Source organism: Trachypithecus francoisi, unplaced genomic scaffold, assembly GCF_009764315.1.
Source record: "Trachypithecus francoisi isolate TF-2019V2 unplaced genomic scaffold, Tfra_2.0 Lachesis_group14, whole genome shotgun sequence".
In the NCBI taxonomy this organism is placed as follows: Eukaryota; Metazoa; Chordata; class Mammalia; order Primates; family Cercopithecidae; genus Trachypithecus; species Trachypithecus francoisi.
In genome coordinates this window covers 3,903,924-3,923,616 of record NW_022681459.1, presented here as the reverse complement: position 1 = coordinate 3,923,616, position 19,693 = coordinate 3,903,924, and the positions used below count along the sequence as shown (strand labels likewise).

The window sequence follows — 19,693 nt, the reverse complement described above, 5'->3', positions numbered from 1 at the left end:
GCTCAAGCCTGTAATCCCAGCACTTTGGGAGGCCGAGACAGGCAGATTACGAGGTCGGGAGATCGAGACCATCCTGGCTAACACGGTGAAACCTTGTCTCTACTAAAACTACAAAAAACTAGCTGGGCGAGGTGGCGGGCGCCTGTAGTCCCAGCTACGCGGGAGGCTGAGGCAGGAGAATGGCGTGAACCCGGAAGGTGGAGCTTGCGGTGAGCGGAGATCTGGCCACTGCACTCCAGCCTGGGTGACAGAGTGAGAATCCACCTCAAAAAAAAAAATTACTTGTAAATGCCTAGGCATTTCAGAAGACTAGCCATTTACAAAGACTTTGACATAATACTCTTCACGTTTTGTGGAAAGCTAAAATCTTCTATGAAATTTTTTAGGTATTTTAGCAGATCACCTCAAATTCTGACACTAAGAAATACTATTAGTATACCAAATTAAACAACAATTTTTAAGTAGGTATTTTTTTTCAACCACACTAAAAGTCTGCAATTTTGTGAAGCCCAAGGGGAAAAAAACGTAACATTAGTTAGTGCCTTAGCATGGAAATCAGTCATCTGCAAAGGGTTTCCTAAGCCAGAGGCTCCCCAAGTTGGTTAGTTATTGAAATAATCTGGGAGAGAAGAGTCACTGATTTCAGCAGGAATCCGTAAGAAGGGCTTTAGAAATGTATTTACAAAACGCTTCTGATAATGAGTTTTGTTTCCGTGTTCGCTACTATTGAGTCAGGTAACCCCATGCTGTATTTGGACAAGTTAACTCTTTAAGCCAAGTGCAGCCTTTCCCCTCGCTGCACATACTCATCCTTTTTCTCATGATACTGCCTTTTTTTTTTTTTGAGACGGAGTATCGCCCTGTCACTCAGGCTGGAGTGTGCAGTGGCGCAATCTCGGCTCACTGCAACCTCTGCCTCCCAGGTTCAAGCAATCCTCCCACTTCAGCCTCCCAGGTAGTTAGGATTACAGGCATGCACTACCACATCTGGCTAAGTTTTTTTTTTTTTTTTTTTTGTATTTTTAGTAGACACGGGGTTTCACCATGTTGGCCAGGCTAGTCTCTCGAACTCCTGACCTCAAGTGATCCACTCGCCTTGGCCTCCCAAAGTGCTGGGATTACAGGCGTGAGCCACCACACTTGACCAATACTGCCTTTTTGAAGAGACCAGGCCAGGTGCCTTGCAGAACATATGATGCATATTTAATGAACACATATTTGTCCCTAGTGTCCATAGTTTTCTTACTAAATATCCACTCAGCATTTACTGAGCAATTTGGAAGTCACCGAGTTAGGCAGTAGGGACTGAGGTAGGTAAATCACCTACAGAGTACTGAAGAAGGTCTATCAAGCAGGGGAAACAATTAGAATGCAAAGGTTTTGTGCCATAAAAGACCTGTGCTGACATTGAGGAGGGCACAGAAGTACCCCTAATTTAGGAGAACCCAATAGCTTCTTTTTGTATAGTTACCTTAGAGTAGCAACTTTTTCCCCTATGAATATTTAACACAATTTAAAAATCATCTAAGTAACAAAGTATGTTTGATTTATACTTTGGAAACACCAGTAAAAAAACGTAAGCTTAATTTCTTGGACTAGCTTCTTGACTTTTTCTCTGTTGGTATTATTGCATCTTGAAATTATCTTTGATTATGCCTTAGACTTACACTATTTTTATTGAATAATAAATTACTTTATACCCAATGTTGTCTCAGTTTAATCAGCTTTGCTATTTGTTAACCAGAAATATGATCTGGCCATTAGCGCTATAAGATTAAGATACGGTCTAAATTAAAGGCATTTAATTATTCTCGGTTTCACTTAGCATACTGCACTGTAAATCATGATTCCTTGAAAGTCTGTGTACCATTATCAGTATCCCAGTTATCAGGGGTAAATACCAACAACTTTCATTATTGTATCAATTCTATCTCTTTGAAATCTTCCCACATCCCCTGTAAAGTAGGTATTTTGTACCACTGAAGCAAAGTGAAGCGACTAGCCACAAGTGGTATTTAAGCATGTCCTGTGCCTTCTAGCACTATGTCCTGTGCTCTTCACCTTTTAATCCCTGAGCAGAAAATTTCACATCAGTATAAATCAGTGGTTCTCAAAAGGAGGCGATTTGCCTCCAACCCCAGGGGAGGTATTTGGTAATGTTTGGAAATACTTGTTATCATCACAACTGTGGTGGGCATGCTGGTGAGGGGCCAGGGTGCTACTGATATCCAGTGGGTGGAAGCCAGGGCTGCTGCTGCCAAACATCTTGCAATGCACAGGATAGTCCCTACAACAAAGAATTATCCAGCCCAAAATATTCATAGTGCCAAGGTGGAGAAACCCTGGTATAAACAAAATATTCCTCAACATGCTTCTTACAGTAGCATCAATAGCCCATTCTGGTTTTTCCTGAAATCAACATTTATAGTCAATGAAAATACTTTAAGCCAAAATGAGATGTTACTTTGGTTCGAGTATCTGTGCCTCCCTAAAATTCTTATGTTGATATATATCTTATTAGCCAGAAGCCCAAATCTCACCAATATGTTGAAATCTTAATACCTAACGTGATAGCACTCAGATGTGGGGCCCCTTTGGGAAGTGATCAAGTCATTAGGACTCTACTCTCATGAACAGCATTAATGGCCTTATGAAGGAAGCTAGAGGAAGCTCCCTTTCCTCCTTTCTGTCATGTGAGAATACAGCAAGAGGCGCCATCTTTGATATAGAAGGTAAGCTCTCACCAGCCACCAAATCTGCCAGTGCCTTGATCTTTGACTTCCCAGCCTCATAACTGTGTATATATACACACATTCGGCAACGTATCTGAAAAATGTTTGAGTTTATACTGTAAATTCTGAAATGACCACAGAACCCCAAATATTGTATACTATTATATAAGCACACAGGAATGGGGAGATTTTGGTCTGTATGCTTGACATGTTTTCAACGATGTATTAATATGACTGTTGCAATCTTTGTTCTTTCTGTTTAGAGGATGCATGGGGGGAAGGAAACAATGACACAGCAAGCAGGGAGGAATAAAATATTGAAGCTTTAGCGGACATTGTATAAAAGGCACAATAAAGCCACACCATGAGGCAGAGAAATGCTTTCTCGATTTTATTTCAAAAGTACACAAGGTCACAAAACTAGAGCAAGTTGTTTTTCTTAACAAATTTTGTTCTTACAAATTTCAAAATCTGCACCATTGGATATATACGCCAGAAATCGTACATACAAAATCTGAAACTGACACTATCAATTCTATACTTTGCACACGTGGAGTGTCAAAATATTTTTCTCAGTAGTACAAGTGTATTTATCACTAAAATTCACAATTAGGGAAAAGAATAAGTGAATCAATGAATTGTGGTTCTCTTAAAACTCATGTCATTAAATAAGTTAGCAGAAAAAATGAAGTTCTGTTTTGATGGAACTTTTAGTCTCGATGACTAAAACCAAACCCAACTGATATGTACTATATTCTTAAATTATAAAATAAGATAATTTACAAAAGTTAACCTTAGTGAATGAGAGGCTGGTGTTATCTGCTATAAGATAAATGATCAGCCCTCCCGAAAGATAAATAAACTGAACCACAATTCACACATTTGTTTATTATTCTTCCCTGCTTCTGTGACATTTATAAAAGGAATTTGTGCTCAGTTATGGCCTATCTTAGTGTTAAAATAGGTAAATGAGTAAGAAATCCTATTGCAGAACATAATGCCTTTGTTGCTGGAATATCCAAAGGCATTCAAAATATTAAAACTTGCCCAGAACATTTACACTACTAAACACAGGAATGTTATAAAGATATATGTACATATATATATATAATATAATGTCACAAGCCACTAAGAAGTTAAAATTGTGCCAATATTTTCTACAAACTACTCTTTATGTGATACATCAAAGCATTAACCACATAAAATACGAACTTTTTCTGTTCACACTGGAATAAGGCATCTGAAAGCCCTAAACACTGCTGAAGTGAAAATTAGAAGAAAAAACTCTTAACATTCACATAACATCAAATGTACATGCTGCACGCACACAAAAGACACTGAGAATATTTTTAAGAAGCCACACATCACAGATTTGATAGTCAACTTCATGCAATGAATTCCTTTTATATTTAATCAAAATGTTTACTTGCCCCTTTACTTGTTCCAAATTTCCAAGATTAACTCTCAAATTTTAAAAAGTATCTTTTTAATAAAAATCAGGTCTCTCTCTATATCCATGATCTATATGGATGGTGATTTGGATTTTTTCAATCACACTCTCCCTAAGATACACTCAGGCTGTGTTTCCGTTTTAGAAAGTCCATGGCAGATAGCTCAAATTAAAAGGAAGGAATTTGTCCAGAATAGTTGGTTACTGTCATGAATAACAGACATTTTGGGGGGTGGGGGAGTGAGAGGCTCTCTAATAAGGGAATAATATTAGTTAAGATTGCCAGTAAGAAAAAAAATAGCTGTAAACTACTCCATATTCAAAGTGCAGAACTGGATGGATGTTGTGGCTCACCCCTGTAATCCCAGCAATTTGGGAGGCCAAGGCAGGAGGATCTCTTGAGCCCAGCAGTTTGAGACCAGCCTGGGCAACACAGTGAAACCCCATCTCTTTAAAAAAAAAAAAAAAGTTTACAGAACTATATATTCAAAAGTACCATTTCTCTTCAAATTATCCTCCATAACCTAAAGAGATGGATAGTATCAAGTCTCTCAGTTATAAAGTAGAATCAAATGGCTTTGCTATTAAGATGCAGTACTGTCCTTGACTGATCTAACTGAAATGCTTTAGTAATTTTTTGTTCAACTACTTGATTACCAATAGTAATTCGGGAGCAAATATTTGATCTCTGGTTCAACTGAAATTATCAGTGAGAACTACTTGAAAATTTATCAGTACTATTTGGCTGACAGAATTTTACAGTGAGACGTAAGCCTATAAAACAATGTCCTCTAAAATATGAAATATATGGGAAGAAAAGTCTTGTTCCTCATGTGTTATTAAAAAAAAAAGGAAGGAAAGTCTTATACGTGTCCACTTTCTATGATAACTTCTACTTAGATCAATAGGATAATGTTCATTATATGAAAGTCAGGAATAGGAAGAACCAAAATTTTATTATTAATGTTCTGTTTATTTACTTATTTTAATAATACTTTATAAATAAATTTTATTCATATAAAACAGGCCAAACATCTGACATTCAAAAATGGCTACTGTTATAAAACCAGAAACATAGTCAGAGTGTTGGGAATATTGAAATTTCTAAATCTTTATGAATAACACAATCGCTTAAGTGACATGCACAAAGAACAGAAAAGAGGCAAGCTTGGAAATGTGAGGATAGAAAGGTGTCACAGTGATGTGTTTTTAGAAACAGTACCTTCACCTCTAAGCACCTTTCAGGTAGGTGATAGCTAGCTCATAGGCACCAGAAATTCATAATAGAAATTAAATTACCCAAAAGGCACAGATGAAAATGTTAACACAAGTATAAAAGTAATTTTATGTAAGGTTAAAACCTATTTTTAAAATGCTTCCAAATATGTAAAACTATACACAAATCCATTACACATTCAGCTTAAGTTTACCATTAAAAAGTGTACACACAATACTCTAACCGTAAATACATGCCACCGTTTATAATGTAGCATTTACCACCACAGCACCCAAAGATATTAACAGAAACCAACTCCCTACTAAAATCTAGGGAAAGGTTTTAGAGCTAGTGAAAGAATTTATTGCAGACTGTATTTATTATAAAGAGACTGTTGGCTCATTCTACTATATCCACACTCCCTCACAATCTTAAGGGAAATACAATAAATCCACTTTCTTCTCCTAAAATGATATTTAGCACATTTGGCAAGGAGGAGTAGTCCCTTAACTCCATTTTCTTATCTTTTTTTCTTTTTCTTTTTTCTTTTTTTTTTTAAGAATAAATCACTTTCACAAAACTAAGACACAAACGTTTTTGAAGCTCAGCTTGATTTGCTGGAACTACACAGAGACATGTTTGGTCACACAACAGCAACTGTACATCCTCCCAAGTCTGGAATACAGAATTGATGGAGGACACTTACTTGCTTAAAATGTATTTGATTATTCTGCATTTATGATAAAAATATCATCCAGGGATTATATTCAAGAGGGTAAATTTAGGATTACGTGTTTCTAGAACATATAATATGTAACACCATCCAAAAACAAACAACATAAAGCACTGAAACCGAAGAACCACTTAAAATTTAGAATAAATTAGGAAATTTCAATCTATAATTGTCAAACAATAAATGAGTTATAATATTTTTCTAATAAGAAAAATATCACCTAAAGTGGAAAGCCAGTATTTAGTTGGGAACTATGAAATACTACATCCTTGATCTGGCTGGCCGCCATTTTGAAGACCACCACAGATCTCAAGGCATGAGACTATTCACCAACAAAATCTATCCCTGCCATTGCACCTAGTGTCTGTCATCTCAATATGTGGCTGACAGCAAATGTTCTAACTTCATCTGATAGATGCTCCTTTAGCATATAAAAGAGCTTGCTAAGTCCCTATTACCTGTAGCAGTCTATCAACTAAATATTTAAGAAGTCATTTCATAGACAAGGTTTATGAATGACTTAGAAGTAAAATTAGGGCCGGGCACGGTGGCTCAAGCCTGTAATCCCAGCACTTTGGGAGGCCAAGGCGGGTGGATCACGAGGTCAGGAGATCGAGACCCTCCTGGCTAACATGGTGAAACCCCGTCTCTACTAAAAATACAAAAAACTAGCCGGGCGCGGTGGCGGGCGCCTGTAGTCCCAGCTACTCGGAGGCTGAGGCGGGAGAATGGCGGGACCCGGGAGGCGGAGCTTGCAGTGAGCCGAGATCGCGCCACTGCACTCCAGCCTGGGCGACAGAGCGAGACTCCGTCTCAAAAAAAAAAAAAAAAAAAAAAAAAAAAAAAAAAAAAAAAAAAAAAAGAAGTAAAATTAGTAATTTCTAAACCACTGTAGTGTTTTCTATGTTTTTAGAGATATTCCAAACAGTTTTCAAAGGAGCTATAAAAACAAGTACAAACATACATAAGTAATTTTGTCATGGATGTTTCTGCACTAATTTGGGGGAAACTGGTGGGCCATAAATAAATGAGATACACATCCTAAAAATAATGGTAAAAATTACCAAGTACCACTTTCAGATGGTTATTCAAGTATCAACTTGGTATGCAAGTAAGTTCACCAATTTCTTCACCTATGATTTCATATTCAAAGTGCTACATCTTACTTAGGTACTGATAAATTTAGAAACCTTTATAATAAACCTCTTAAAGAAAATCCAGCTTTTTCAGATGGTAAACTTGTCTTTACTAACGTTAATACCTGTAACTATTTCAATATAACCAAACAAAAATTTTTAAAAATATATTCCTTACAGTTCCTGATTAAGTTATTTTTTGATATATTTTGAGGCTAGTAACAAAATTTAGACCAGAATAGGTTTTCACATATCAAAAAAAGGAAAGGAACATGGAGAGCACAGACAAGACACACGGAGGCTCTATACTATAGACCCATCCTTGCTCTGTGCTGGAATCATCACAGGAATCGCGCCCATTCGACTTAGATTAGGGGCAGCTACCTTAGCAGGTGGGAGAGTCGGACTCTGAGGCGTGCGTTCAAAGTCTTCACTTGGTACTTGGTTATACTGAGTCTTGGAATATCCTTCCATGTTGGAAGGAGACATGGATCCCAAGGACGAATGATTACTGCCTATGTAGCTTCTGGCAGTGGATGTACGGCTCTTTGGAGGCGGCACATCTTCCCTGGAAAGCAAAATCCCCAATACATGTCAAGAGAATAAGTTTCTAAAAACCTACAATTATGCAAGCTATGAAGCATGGATAAGAGCCTGTATTTAGGTACCAAACATATAAAAGTGTGTGTTTTTGTGTGTCACAAAAAGTAAAAAGTGCAAGCTATAACGTCATAAATTCTGCATCTGTCCCCAATCTGTCATTGTGATTAGAGTTATAACTTCACACTTAATAAAATATGGTAGTTACACAAATGTAGATGATTCTAGAATGTTGTCTTACAAAACACAAATCTCAATCATTTCATATTCTAGTATCACTGGTCAAGATAATCTAGTTACAGCCATGTAACACTTTATAGTTGAGAAAACACTAACACCTACATATATTTCTATCTTAATCACACCTGTAATCCCAGCACTTTGGGAGGCCAAGGCGGGTGGAGGTCACTTGAGGTCAGGAGTTCAAGACCGGCCTGGCCAATATGGCAAAACCCCATCTCTGCTAAAAGTACAAAAATTAGCCGGGTTTGGTGGCAGGTGCCTGTAATCCCAGCTACTCGGGAGGCTGAGGCAGGAGAATCACTTGAACCCACGAGGCGGAGGTTTAAGTGAGCCGAGATTGCGCCATGGCATTCCAGCCTGGGTGCCAGAGTGAGACTCCGTCTCAAAAAAATAAATAAATGATAAATTTAAAAAATTTTTAAAAGAAAAGAAAAAATTATTTTTGTATTAAAGTTATCTGAAACCTTAGCTGAAAACACTACAGATTTAAGTTTGCCGGGAATTTAAGCATAAGAATTTTCATACCAAACACTGACAGAGAGCTCAACTGGCCCTCCATAATCATGGGCTCCACATCTGTGAAGCCAACAAACCATGTATAGAAAATATTTTTAAAAAAATATTGTCTGTACCTAACCTGTACAGATTTTTTGTTGTCATTATTCCCTGAACACCACATTATAACAATCATTTACATAGTATTTACATTAGGTATTATAAGTGATCCAGAGATGACTCGAAGTATACAGAAGAATGTGTGCGGGTTATATACAAACAGTATGCCATTTTGTATCTTTTTCATTTCTTTTTTTTAAATAGAGACAGGTTCTTGCCATCTTGCTCAGGTTGGTGTCTTGAACTCCTGGGCTCAAATGATCCTCCCATCTTGGCCTCCCAAAGTCCTGGCATTACAGGTGTGAGTCACTGCGCCTGGCTGCCATTTTATATCAGGGACTTGAGCATCCTTGGATTTTGTTATCTGCAGGAGGTCCTCCACGGATACCGAAGAACAACTGTGTATCTGAGTTATCTTTGGTGCATTTAAAAAATACAGGCGTACTCGTTTCATTGTGCCTTGCTTTTATCACACTTCATAGATACTTATGGCATTTTTTTTTTTTTTTTAACAAATTGCAGGTGTGTGGTACCCTTGTGTCAAGCAAATGTACCTGCACCATTTTTCCAAAAGCATCTGCTCACTTCATGTCTGTGTTGTGTTTTAGAAATTCTCACAACAGTTCAAACTTTCTCATAATCATACCTGTTAGGGTGATCTGTGATCAGTGATCTTTGATGTTACTATTTTAATTTGTTTTGGGGCACCATGAACTATGCCCATATAAGACAGCAAACTTAATAAATGTTGTGTGTGTTCTGGCCATCTCCTCCAACCACCCCCCCATTCTCCCACCTCTCCCTCAGGCCTCCCTATTCCCTGAGACACAATAATATTGAAATTAGGCCACTTAATAACCCTACAATGACCTCTAAGTGTTCAAGTAAAAGGAAGAGTTACCATAGTTCTGCTTTTTAAAAAATTGTTTTATTTATTTTGAGACAGTCCCGATCTGTCAACCAGGCTAGGGTGCAGTGGTGCGATCACAGCTCACTGCAAGCTCAAACTCCTGGACCCAAGCAATCACCAGCAGGGCTCTCTTTAAATCAAACCCAGAAATAATCAACCTTAGTTAGACTGGCTGAAAGCTAGTCTCTTGCATCAAACAGCCAAGCCAAACTGTAAATGCAAAGAAAAAATTCTTAAAGTAAAGTCAAAGTGTTACTCCAGTGAACACGTGAATGGTAAGAAAGCGAAACAGTCTTACTGCTGATATGGAGAAAGTTTAGTGGTCTGGATAGAGGATCAAAATAGTCACAACATTCCCTTATACCAAAGTCCAATCCAGAGCACGGCCCTAACTCTCTTCAATTCTATCAAGGCCTAGAGAGCTAAGGCAGCTGCAGAAAAGAAAGCTGGAAGCTAGCAGAGGCTGGTTAATGAGATTAGGAAAAAAGGCCATTTCCATAACATAAGAATACAAACTGAAGCAACAGAAAGTTATTCAGAGGATCTAGTTAAAAGAGCGTTGATGAAGGTAACTATACTAAGTAACAGATTTTCAATAGAGACAAAACAGACTTCTACTGGAAGAAGACACCATCTAGGCCTTTAATGGCTAAAGATGTCAGTGTCTGGCTTCAAAGCTTTAAAGGACAGGTTGACATTCTTGGTAGGAGCTAATGCAGCCCAGGAGTTGGAGACCAGCCTTGGCAACATGGTGAAACCCTATCTCTACAAAAACTACAAGAATTACTCAGGTGTGGTGGCTCATGCCTGCAGTCCCAGCTACTCGGTAAGCTGAGGTGGGAGGCTCACTCGAACCCAGGGGGCAGAGGCTGCAGCGGGCCATAATTGCACCACTCCACTCCAGCCTGGGCAACAGAGAACGAGACCTTGTTTCGGAAAACAGACAAACAAGAAAATAACCCAACAACCACAGAAATAAAGAAATTGCCATAACCACTCCAACCTTAAGTAACTACCATCCTGATCAGCCACCAGCCATCAACACTGAGGCAAGACCTTCCACCAGCAGAGTCCTTCCACTAGGACTCATTGAAGGCTCAATCATTAGCATTTTTTAGCAATAAAGTATTTTTTAATTAGGCCACTTGAGACATGATGCTACTGCACACTTTAGACTACAATATAGTATAAACATAACCTTCGGTGCACCAGAAAAACAAAAACATTCATGTGATTTATTGCAGTGGTCTGGAACCAAATCCACAATAGCTCTGACGTGTCCCTGCACAAGTGTCCAGACCCCACCCCAGATCTACCAAATGTCAATTTCTAGGGTGTGAAGTCATGTGTTACGACTTTCTAAAGTTCTATTATCGAATATGCACACTTCTTGTTAAGACCTTCTGATTTACAATATTTAAGGAAAATAAAAATTATACTACCAATCGTTCTACAAACTACCAGATTACCTGATACAATCAGGTCAGATTTTTTTTTTTTTTCCAAACCTCAATATCCGCTTTACTTTTTGAAGGCTTCACCCCTGCCACTGCAGGTGGGAATTCTTCTCAAAAAGGCAGGCAGTCTTGAGATAATCATTTCGCAGTGGCTCTTAAAATGGGGTACAAGAAGGTTGGGGAGCGGGGCACAATAAATGGTGGTTGGAGCTCTGTACTTGGAGTTAAAAGTAAATGCTTTCAAATGTATTGAGAAAAACGGGGCCAAAGCTTTATCCATTCTCCTAAGAAAGATGCTTCGGGTGGTTAATAAGAGAACTAATGCTTTAGAGACATGACATACATTTGGTATACATCAGTCAACTCCTGTCTCACTTAATTACCTGATATCGTGATGAACTTCCTTTTCATATTTTTCTTCTCTGCGCTTTTTATGACAGCAAAAGATGATAAGACCAATGAGCACTAGAGCAAGCAAAGTTCCTATAATGGCTCCTGCAATTAGTCCAGCTTTATTTGAAGCTAAAATAAGAAGAATAGTAAAAAATAATAATAATAAATATATATATACACACACACACACACACACACCACACACACACACACATGCATAGATATTGAAGGTAGGCTACATATTTTTTGATTGATTTCATCACATGTATTAACTTTAAGAGACAAATTATTTAGTCTTTTTGATCCGGGGAAAAAATTCATGAAAAGAACTGTCTTCTGAACTGTATAATCTATTTCAAGCATTAAAATGATAAAACCTGTCTGAAAGATTTTAATATTCAAAGCTATCTTGGTTAACACATAAGAGTGTTCTAAGCTACTCATCATAATAGCTAAACATGGTACAAGGGTTGATTTGACAACTCTTACCTTCTTAATGTATCATTGCAATTATGAAGTTTTTTTAATAAAATATATTTTTCTAGAAAAGCTAATAATCAAACCACAGTGTTGTGATCAAAGTCAGTGTCCCCTTGCCCGTAATACACACTTGCTGACTGAACTAAAGGAGGTGGTATAAAGATAACAGAAACAAAACCACCAACAGAAAGAAGATACTTACGAGGGACAACGTTTAGGCGCAACAGGCACTGATCGGAGCCCACTCTGTTTCTGACTGTACAGCTGTATGTCCCAGAGTACTCAGAAGAGGCATTTTTTACAGATATAACAGATAACGTCATTTCTATGGAAGGAGGAAAAAGAAAACAAACTCATTTTTATAGTATGTATTGTTATCAGGTGTTAGTAAACGTAGCCCTTATCAAATTGGACAATCCAGTTAAAAGCAAGACAGACCAAGACTGGATGCAAACAAACTGTCATTGAGCTACACAGATGTTTCCAGAATTCAAACAATCATGCTTCCAGTTCATGTGTATCAAGGTGAAAGTAACCATGACCCCCCCCGCTGCACCACAGAGCCTCTGCTGGAGCACGGGTGTTGGTCCACTGTAGCTGTTGCAAACCCATCTTGGAGCACATCAGACCATAAATACTATGGCATCCCACAAAGGATGTCTCATGGAGCAGGAAAACATACAAAACCTATTTTATTCCCCACTAGATGGAAGAAACATACAAAAGGAAGTCAGAAGAGGACTCCCAGATTGGTCTCTTAGTTTGAAAAAAAATAGAGGCAGAGAGAAAACCTACTAAAGACCAGGATGCAGTGGATGGTGGGGTGGAGCCTGGTAATCAGTTTGAACTAGGAAGTCAATTGTAACAAATAGGTGAGCAGATTTGGCCAATTTGTAACTTTCTAGTTAGTGTCACATGGGTTTGCTTTTAATTTATAGACAAGCCATGGGTAAATTACTATATTTTAAATCTAGTCGAAGCACTAAAGACCCAACTCTTATTATACTTTAGCCACTATCTAAGTTATAATCACGAACATTTCTCATCAATTAAAAAAAAAATTGGCCAGGCACAATGGCTCACACTTATACTCTGGGAGGCTGTCGGGGGAAGAGAGCTTGAGTCCAGGAGGTTGAGACCAGTGTGGGCAACATGGAGAAACTCCATCTCTACAAAAAATACAAAAATTAGCAGGGTATGGTGACACATGCCTGTAGTCTCAGCTACTCAGGAAGCTGAAGTGGGAGGATCACTGGAGCCTGGGAGGTGAAGACTGCAGGGAGCCGAGATCCTGCCACTGCACTCCAGCCTGGGTGACAGAGCGAGACCCCTTGTCTCAAAAAAAAAAAAAAAAAAAATCTACCAAAGTAACTAATTATAATATCCTAAAAAATGAAATCATAGAATAGCTCTTCATTTATAATACATGACACTAAATTGGTATTATAAAACCCTGAATAATTCCCATGGAAATCCTGATTGCTCTATGTAGAAAGGGGAAAGCAAGCATTTGGGAATGTGAACTATGTAAGCAGGCGGGGCACATGCCTGGGCTCATGCCTGTAATCCCAGCACTTTGGGAGGCCAAGGAAAGAGGACTCCTTGAGCCCAGGAGTTTGAGACCAGCACAGGCAACACAGGGAGATCCTGCCTCTACAAAAATTTTTTTTAAAATTTAGCGGGGTGTGATGGCATGCACCTCTAGTTCCAGCTACTTGGGAGGCTGAGGTGGGAGGACGACTTGAGCCTAGGAGGTCGAAGCTGCAGTGAGCAGTGATTGCAGTGAGCCTGGGTGACAGAGCAAGGCCCTATCTCAAATCACACACACACCCCCTATTAGATTTTAGTCCAAATCAATGGCACTGGTACAAATACTATTATCAGCAGTACCTGCTAACCACGAAGTGGGCATTTTCTGTGAGTCAGACAATTTTTGCCACTCATACTGTAATGGAAGTGAACCTTCTTTTGGTTCACATTTTAGCTTAAAGTCACTTCCAATTTCTTCTGATCCATCAACGTAACATCTTGTACCTGAAGGCTTAACTGAAAAAGAAAATGAATTATAAATTTACATAAGAGAACGGAACTTACTTTTACGAATACAGCATTGTACACAACCACTGACTCATTATCAGTTGGTTCTGGGTTCAGAATTCACAAAAGAATGAAAGACCACAGTAAGTGATCAACATCAGTTTATTCAGCTTTATCTGACACAAAACAGCAAAGAATAAGCTCACACAAGCAGCCACTGCATTAGTAGACACGGCAATATCTCAGGCATAGCTCGGTGCCTGTCCATTTCATGGGGCACACCTGAAAAAAAGCAATGATGCACTTGCTTTTTTCTGGCAAGACCACTTGAGAGTCAAGGAAGCTCCCCCTTTCATTCCTCAGCTATTCTTCCCCATGCTTGACATGTAGCCCTCTGACAGTACGTACCAAGTCACAACCCTCTAGGTGCCATAACCCTGACAATCAGGCAGTTTACAATCAACAATACTAACACTTACTGTAGCAAAGACCAACTGGCATTCTGCATTTACATCAGCTCAAATCCATCCAAAGAGCAGGCTACAAAAAAGAAAACCTGGGCTGGGCATAGTGTAATCCCAGCACTTTGGGAGGCCAAGGCAGTGGGGGGATCACTTGAGGTCAGGAGTTTGAGACCAGCCTGGATAACACAGCGAGACTCTGTCATTATAAAAACTTCGAAGAATTAGCTGGGTGTGGTGATGTGTGCCTGTGGTCCTAGCTATTCAGGAGGTTGGAGTAGGAGGATGGCTTGAGACCAGGATTTAGAGGCTGCAGTGAAGCTCTGATCACATCACTGCACTCCAGCCTAGGTGACAGAACCAGACCTTGAATCAAAGATATTCACAACCTGGAAATTCATGTGTAAAAAAGAATGTATAATAATTTTTTGAAAAAGGAAATCTGAGGTTATATTCCAGATGTTCCTGGGTAACTGTTTAGAACGGCTACTAACTCCATTACCTGCAACAACTCACCCCAGTCCTGGTGGATTAACACCCTGGCATTGCATACTCTTTTGCTGAACTTTAATAAGGTATAATATTCACACAATATAGTTAACATGTTAATCATGTGGGTTGATTACTTTTAAAAAATGTTTCTATATCCATTAAGCATCACTCCAACTCTCTCACAAGAAAGTTCCCTCCTGCTAGTTACAATAGATGTGACTCCAAAACGCCAGACCCAGGCAGCCACTGATCAGATTTCTACCACTGTAGATTAGTTCTTCTTCTGGAATCCCATGAATAGAATACTACAGTAGGTACTTTTTTGTCTTCTTTTATTCAGCATAACATTTCTGAGACTGAGCCACGTTATTGCATATATAGCTATTTTAGTATTTCAATGAATGACTATAACACAAGTTTGCTTATCCAGTCACCTGTTAATGAAGATTGTGCTTCCAGTTCGGGGCTACTGTTAAAGCCTAGTTAGCCGAACCGACAAGGAGTATGTAGTCTATCAAAATCAGATTGGCCAGAGAGGAACGCATTATGAGGAACCAGGGAATGCCACTGGACAAGAGCAGGGATGCTGAAGGATTCTGAGGAGGTTCTAAGGAAGTAGCCATCAGCTCTCAATCAGTTGTTTCTGAGATTAGGAAAAATGTGGATTAAACAGGAAGTGAGAGCTGTGAGGAGGTGGGGCCATTTAGTAACTGAGTATTCCAGTAGAGGATGGGTAGTGCAGTGTGGGTCTGGGGGCAACATTCGGAAGACAGCAATAGTCTATGCTTTACCACTGCTAAACATCTTTGCGAGAGACAATGTTTTCTATAAACTCTGTGGCTGACTTTAATCTGTATCTGTCTTTCTGGCTGATAAATGTCAAGACTGTTTTTTTCTTTTTTAGTTTAAGCAGATTTTCATCTTTTCAGTCATGAATGGGTTTTTATTCTTTTACTACCATGAATAAAGGCAAATGCATTTTACAGTTTTGCAGTATGAACAACACTGCTTGAATACTCATGTGAACACTGGCATATGCTTTCCTTTGTCTCAGTAACTGCTGGATCATATGGTGACTGTACGTATTTTAACACTGTAAGAAATTGTCAAATTGTTTCCCAAAACTGGCTCAACACGATTTGTCATATTCAGTGGGGTATCTTCAACTAAGGTTGTCAACCATGACCTTACTCCTTCTTAGTAGCTCCTTAACAAATTTAATTGTATTCCTCTTCATCTGCTACTACTTACATTTTTAAAATAAGGGTCAACACATATTTAACTGCACTATTGATTTTTCCAAGCAATCTAACCAGGTGCTCTGGAGACTACATCAATTGGACTTTTAAATAAGTTTTGTAAATTATTTCATCCTGGGAGTCTTCAATGAAATGAGCCTTGTTCTCTTCCATTTCTTCAAACTACCAATAAATCCTTTATTAGAATAAATTACCAGCAAATAAGTAACTGATGCAATGCTTTGTGCATCAAACATCTATGGGTAATATGGTATTCTAACTCTAACCCTCACCCTTTCTATATCCATCTTCTCCCATATAACCAGCAAGCTAAACATATCTAATAACGGACAGTTTATTTCCTGCTGCTAGGAAATTCAGGGCCTGCCTCACTACAACCCATCCACAATAAAACAAGATTCTAACAACATAGGTTTCTGAATGACACTTTGGAACGGCCCACTTACTTTCCACTGGGAAGAGAAAGTACAAGTCTTTTACATGACAACATCCAACCATCATACTACGAGGAAGATTAATTCTTAACCCATGGTACTCTGCTAGAACAGAAGAAAACCACAAAGAGAGCACCAATAAAGTCTTGTCCCCTAAATGTTTATTTGGTCTGCGCTTCCCACATACTGGTCATTTTCTGCAGAACATCTGCCTCCATGATCACTAACACAACCAACAGTCCTTCTCAGATAAGGGTATGTGACCACCGAGTTGTAGTTGGACACGGTATCCCATCAATTTAGTAATGCTCTGCTCCATACATGTATTACTTCATCCTCTTTCCATGCTAGTGGCTACACAGTCTACTGGAAATACTCTCTAAATCCCTACATGAGACAGGGGATACTTTTATCATGATGTCATCCTTCCAAGAAATATAATTTCTGATGAGTTCAAAATGCCCTGACTCCAGGCAAAATCTATCAATAGATGCTAAAATCAATAGGCAAAAGTTAAATGAGAAACAACATATTTGCATAATCTCAAAGTAGCTCCCCCAAGCCATTTTTTAATTACAGAGGGAAAAATAATAACTCCAGAGTGGAGAAGCCCATCAGATAAAACTTAAACCAAGTGATCACGATTAACAATAAGACATGACATCACGTGCCCCCGGACGTGACTGGAGGAGATTAAGGAGACATAAATGCAATGTGGATTCCAGATGCAATCCTAGTACAAAAAAGACATTACTGGAAAACAGTTAAATTCAAACTGCGTCTGTAATTTAGTTCATAGTATTGTATCAATTGTTAATTTCTGGGTTTTGATAATTATAATAGGATTTTGTAAGATGTTAACATTAGGGGAAATTAGATGATGGGTCCACTCTCAGAAACTTCCTCATATTTTTGCAACTTTTCTATAAAGTTAAAAATTATTTCAAAATAAAAAGTAGTGAGGGCTGTGCCCTATATCAATGGTTTGCAAATCCCTTAGGATCTTTAAGGCCAGTGATGACGGAGCCACTACACTTGCTGTTGCCACTGTGATCTGGTGGCATGGTGCAGTGGGAGTATACCATATATGTCCAGGAATTGTTTACTGTGCATGTTCTGCTCTTCAAAACAACTGTCTCTTTATACCAAAAGGTTTCAATAAACAGGCCCTTTCAGAGCTCCAGGGGAAGGTGCCCGTGATAGGTGGCCACAACAGTAACCTTCTATCAATTATCTTTGTTATTTCCCACTTCCACTTCTTTACTGAGCCGCATCCACATGAGCTTCTGCTGCATCTGAAAGAGCAAGGCAGGCATGGCAATGGAGCAAGCTACAGCTACAGTTACAGCAACATGCTGCCCCTCACATCCAGACGACTAACAGTCATCTCCCTGGGCTAATAGCCACATAACACAGAAGCTCAATGAATGAACTGTCATTACCCTGTGAATGCCATGATGGCAACTACTTCAGATTTCCCACAAAAGAACCAAAGCACTAGGCAGAGCCACCATCAGTGAATCAAACCAGCTCCAGGGACCACCACTTAGTTGGGTCACTAGAGGGCACTTCATCTTATCTTTCGCCCCAGATAATCCAGGCAGAATTTCCAGGCAAAACTAACAGATAAGCTTCAATCCAATTTTTACCTTCAAGAGAATACAATTCTGGTGGTTTCTCCCAGCAGCAGTCATGACTCATCTAAAAACATGGAAGAAAGAGCTGCAAGAAATTATCTGGCTCTGACACAATCTCGTCCAGATCAGAGTACCAGCTGTCCCTACTTCTCTTCGACAATCACTTCCCTGCTTTCTCCTCTCATCCCCAGTGTATCCTCTCCTTCCCTCCCTGGTTTGAATTCAAGGCTCACTGGGCTAAGAAATTCTCCCGAGGAGTAACTCAGGGTGAACTGTGTCAGTGCTTCCGACTTTCCCATTCTTAGGACATGCTGGGGTTCAAAGTTCAATATAAAAAGGCCACTCGTATGGCTGGGCAGTCACAGATCCTGCCATGAGTGAACTGAGCCACATTATGGGCCATCCCTGCCACCCAACTCAGGTTCCCTTTGGGAAATGTTCTGCTGCATGCTGTAATGGTCTCTTCAGCTGAGAACTGCAAATGTGACCCTGAATCTGGTCCCTCAGGATCCAGACAATACACAAACACACAAACATGCTTGTCCACAACTCTTCTGGGAATATGTGTCAACCCCATTATCCCAGTGTACCTGTCCCATCATACAGGGGTTTCACAATAAATCATTCTGATAATCAAACATCTTCTGCTTCATATATCATGAACCTCTTAATATTCCGTATACATTTTCCAACTCAATACTTCCTAGAGAGCAGTGTTGGAAGAAAGTATAGTCAGGGTTATAATCTCAGGAATTCCTGGGTCTGTGATAAGAATTCGGACCAGGTGTTAATCTCTCACTTGCTTACACATTTATGACAAAGAAAAGTTACTCCATGTTAACTCAATGAAGACACAGAACATGCAAATTTCCAACATTACCATATTCCTTTATCCTGGGTCCTTTTTCAGATTGACTTACTTTTACACCACAAGAAACATTTTTAGCTAGTGCGATTCAGAATGATGCATTTCACTAGGACTCCTTCAGGTCCCCATTCAATGATGCTGCCGGTAAATCCTATCTACCAAGATAACCCATGAATTTGCCATGAAGGTACACAAAAAGCCCCACTCATGTTCCTAGTCTCCAGCAGTAAGAGTTAAGCACTGGGTCTACTTGTAGGAGGAGTAGTTAAGTGTTGGGTGCCCAAGTCATCTTGAACATTGCTCTTCTAAAGAGTATTCTTGTAATCTCAGCACTCTGGGTGGCCGAGGTGGGTGGTTCACCTGAGGTCAGGAGTTTGAGACCAGCCTGGCCAACATGGTGAAACCCTGTCTCTGCTGAAAATACAAAAATTAGCCAGGCATGGTGGTGTATGCCTGTAATTCCAGATACCTGGGCGGCAGAGGAAGGAGAATCACTTGAACCCGAGAAGCAGAGGCTGTAGTGAGCAGAGATTGTGCCAC

General features: G+C 39.3%; 1 protein-coding gene across 2 annotated transcripts in view; it reads right to left on the bottom strand.

Moving 5' to 3' along the window:
- The window catches only part of CXADR (CXADR Ig-like cell adhesion molecule), a 77,655-nt gene that overhangs the window by 19,081 nt on the left and 38,881 nt on the right, over window positions 1-19,693 (bottom strand). Inside the window, exons 4-7 of one of the 2 annotated variants that reach the window (XM_033232188.1) lie at window positions 13,856-14,011; window positions 12,168-12,290; window positions 11,476-11,614; window positions 7,652-7,835 (exon numbers count right to left, since the gene is read on the bottom strand). In XM_033232188.1, coding sequence (XP_033088079.1) covers window positions 7,652-7,835; window positions 11,476-11,614; window positions 12,168-12,290; window positions 13,856-14,011 — 602 coding nt within the window. Of the gene's footprint in view, window positions 1-7,370; window positions 7,836-11,475; window positions 11,615-12,167; window positions 12,291-13,855; window positions 14,012-19,693 lie in introns of those variants that run through there. The other variant, XM_033232186.1, reaches the window with a different exon arrangement.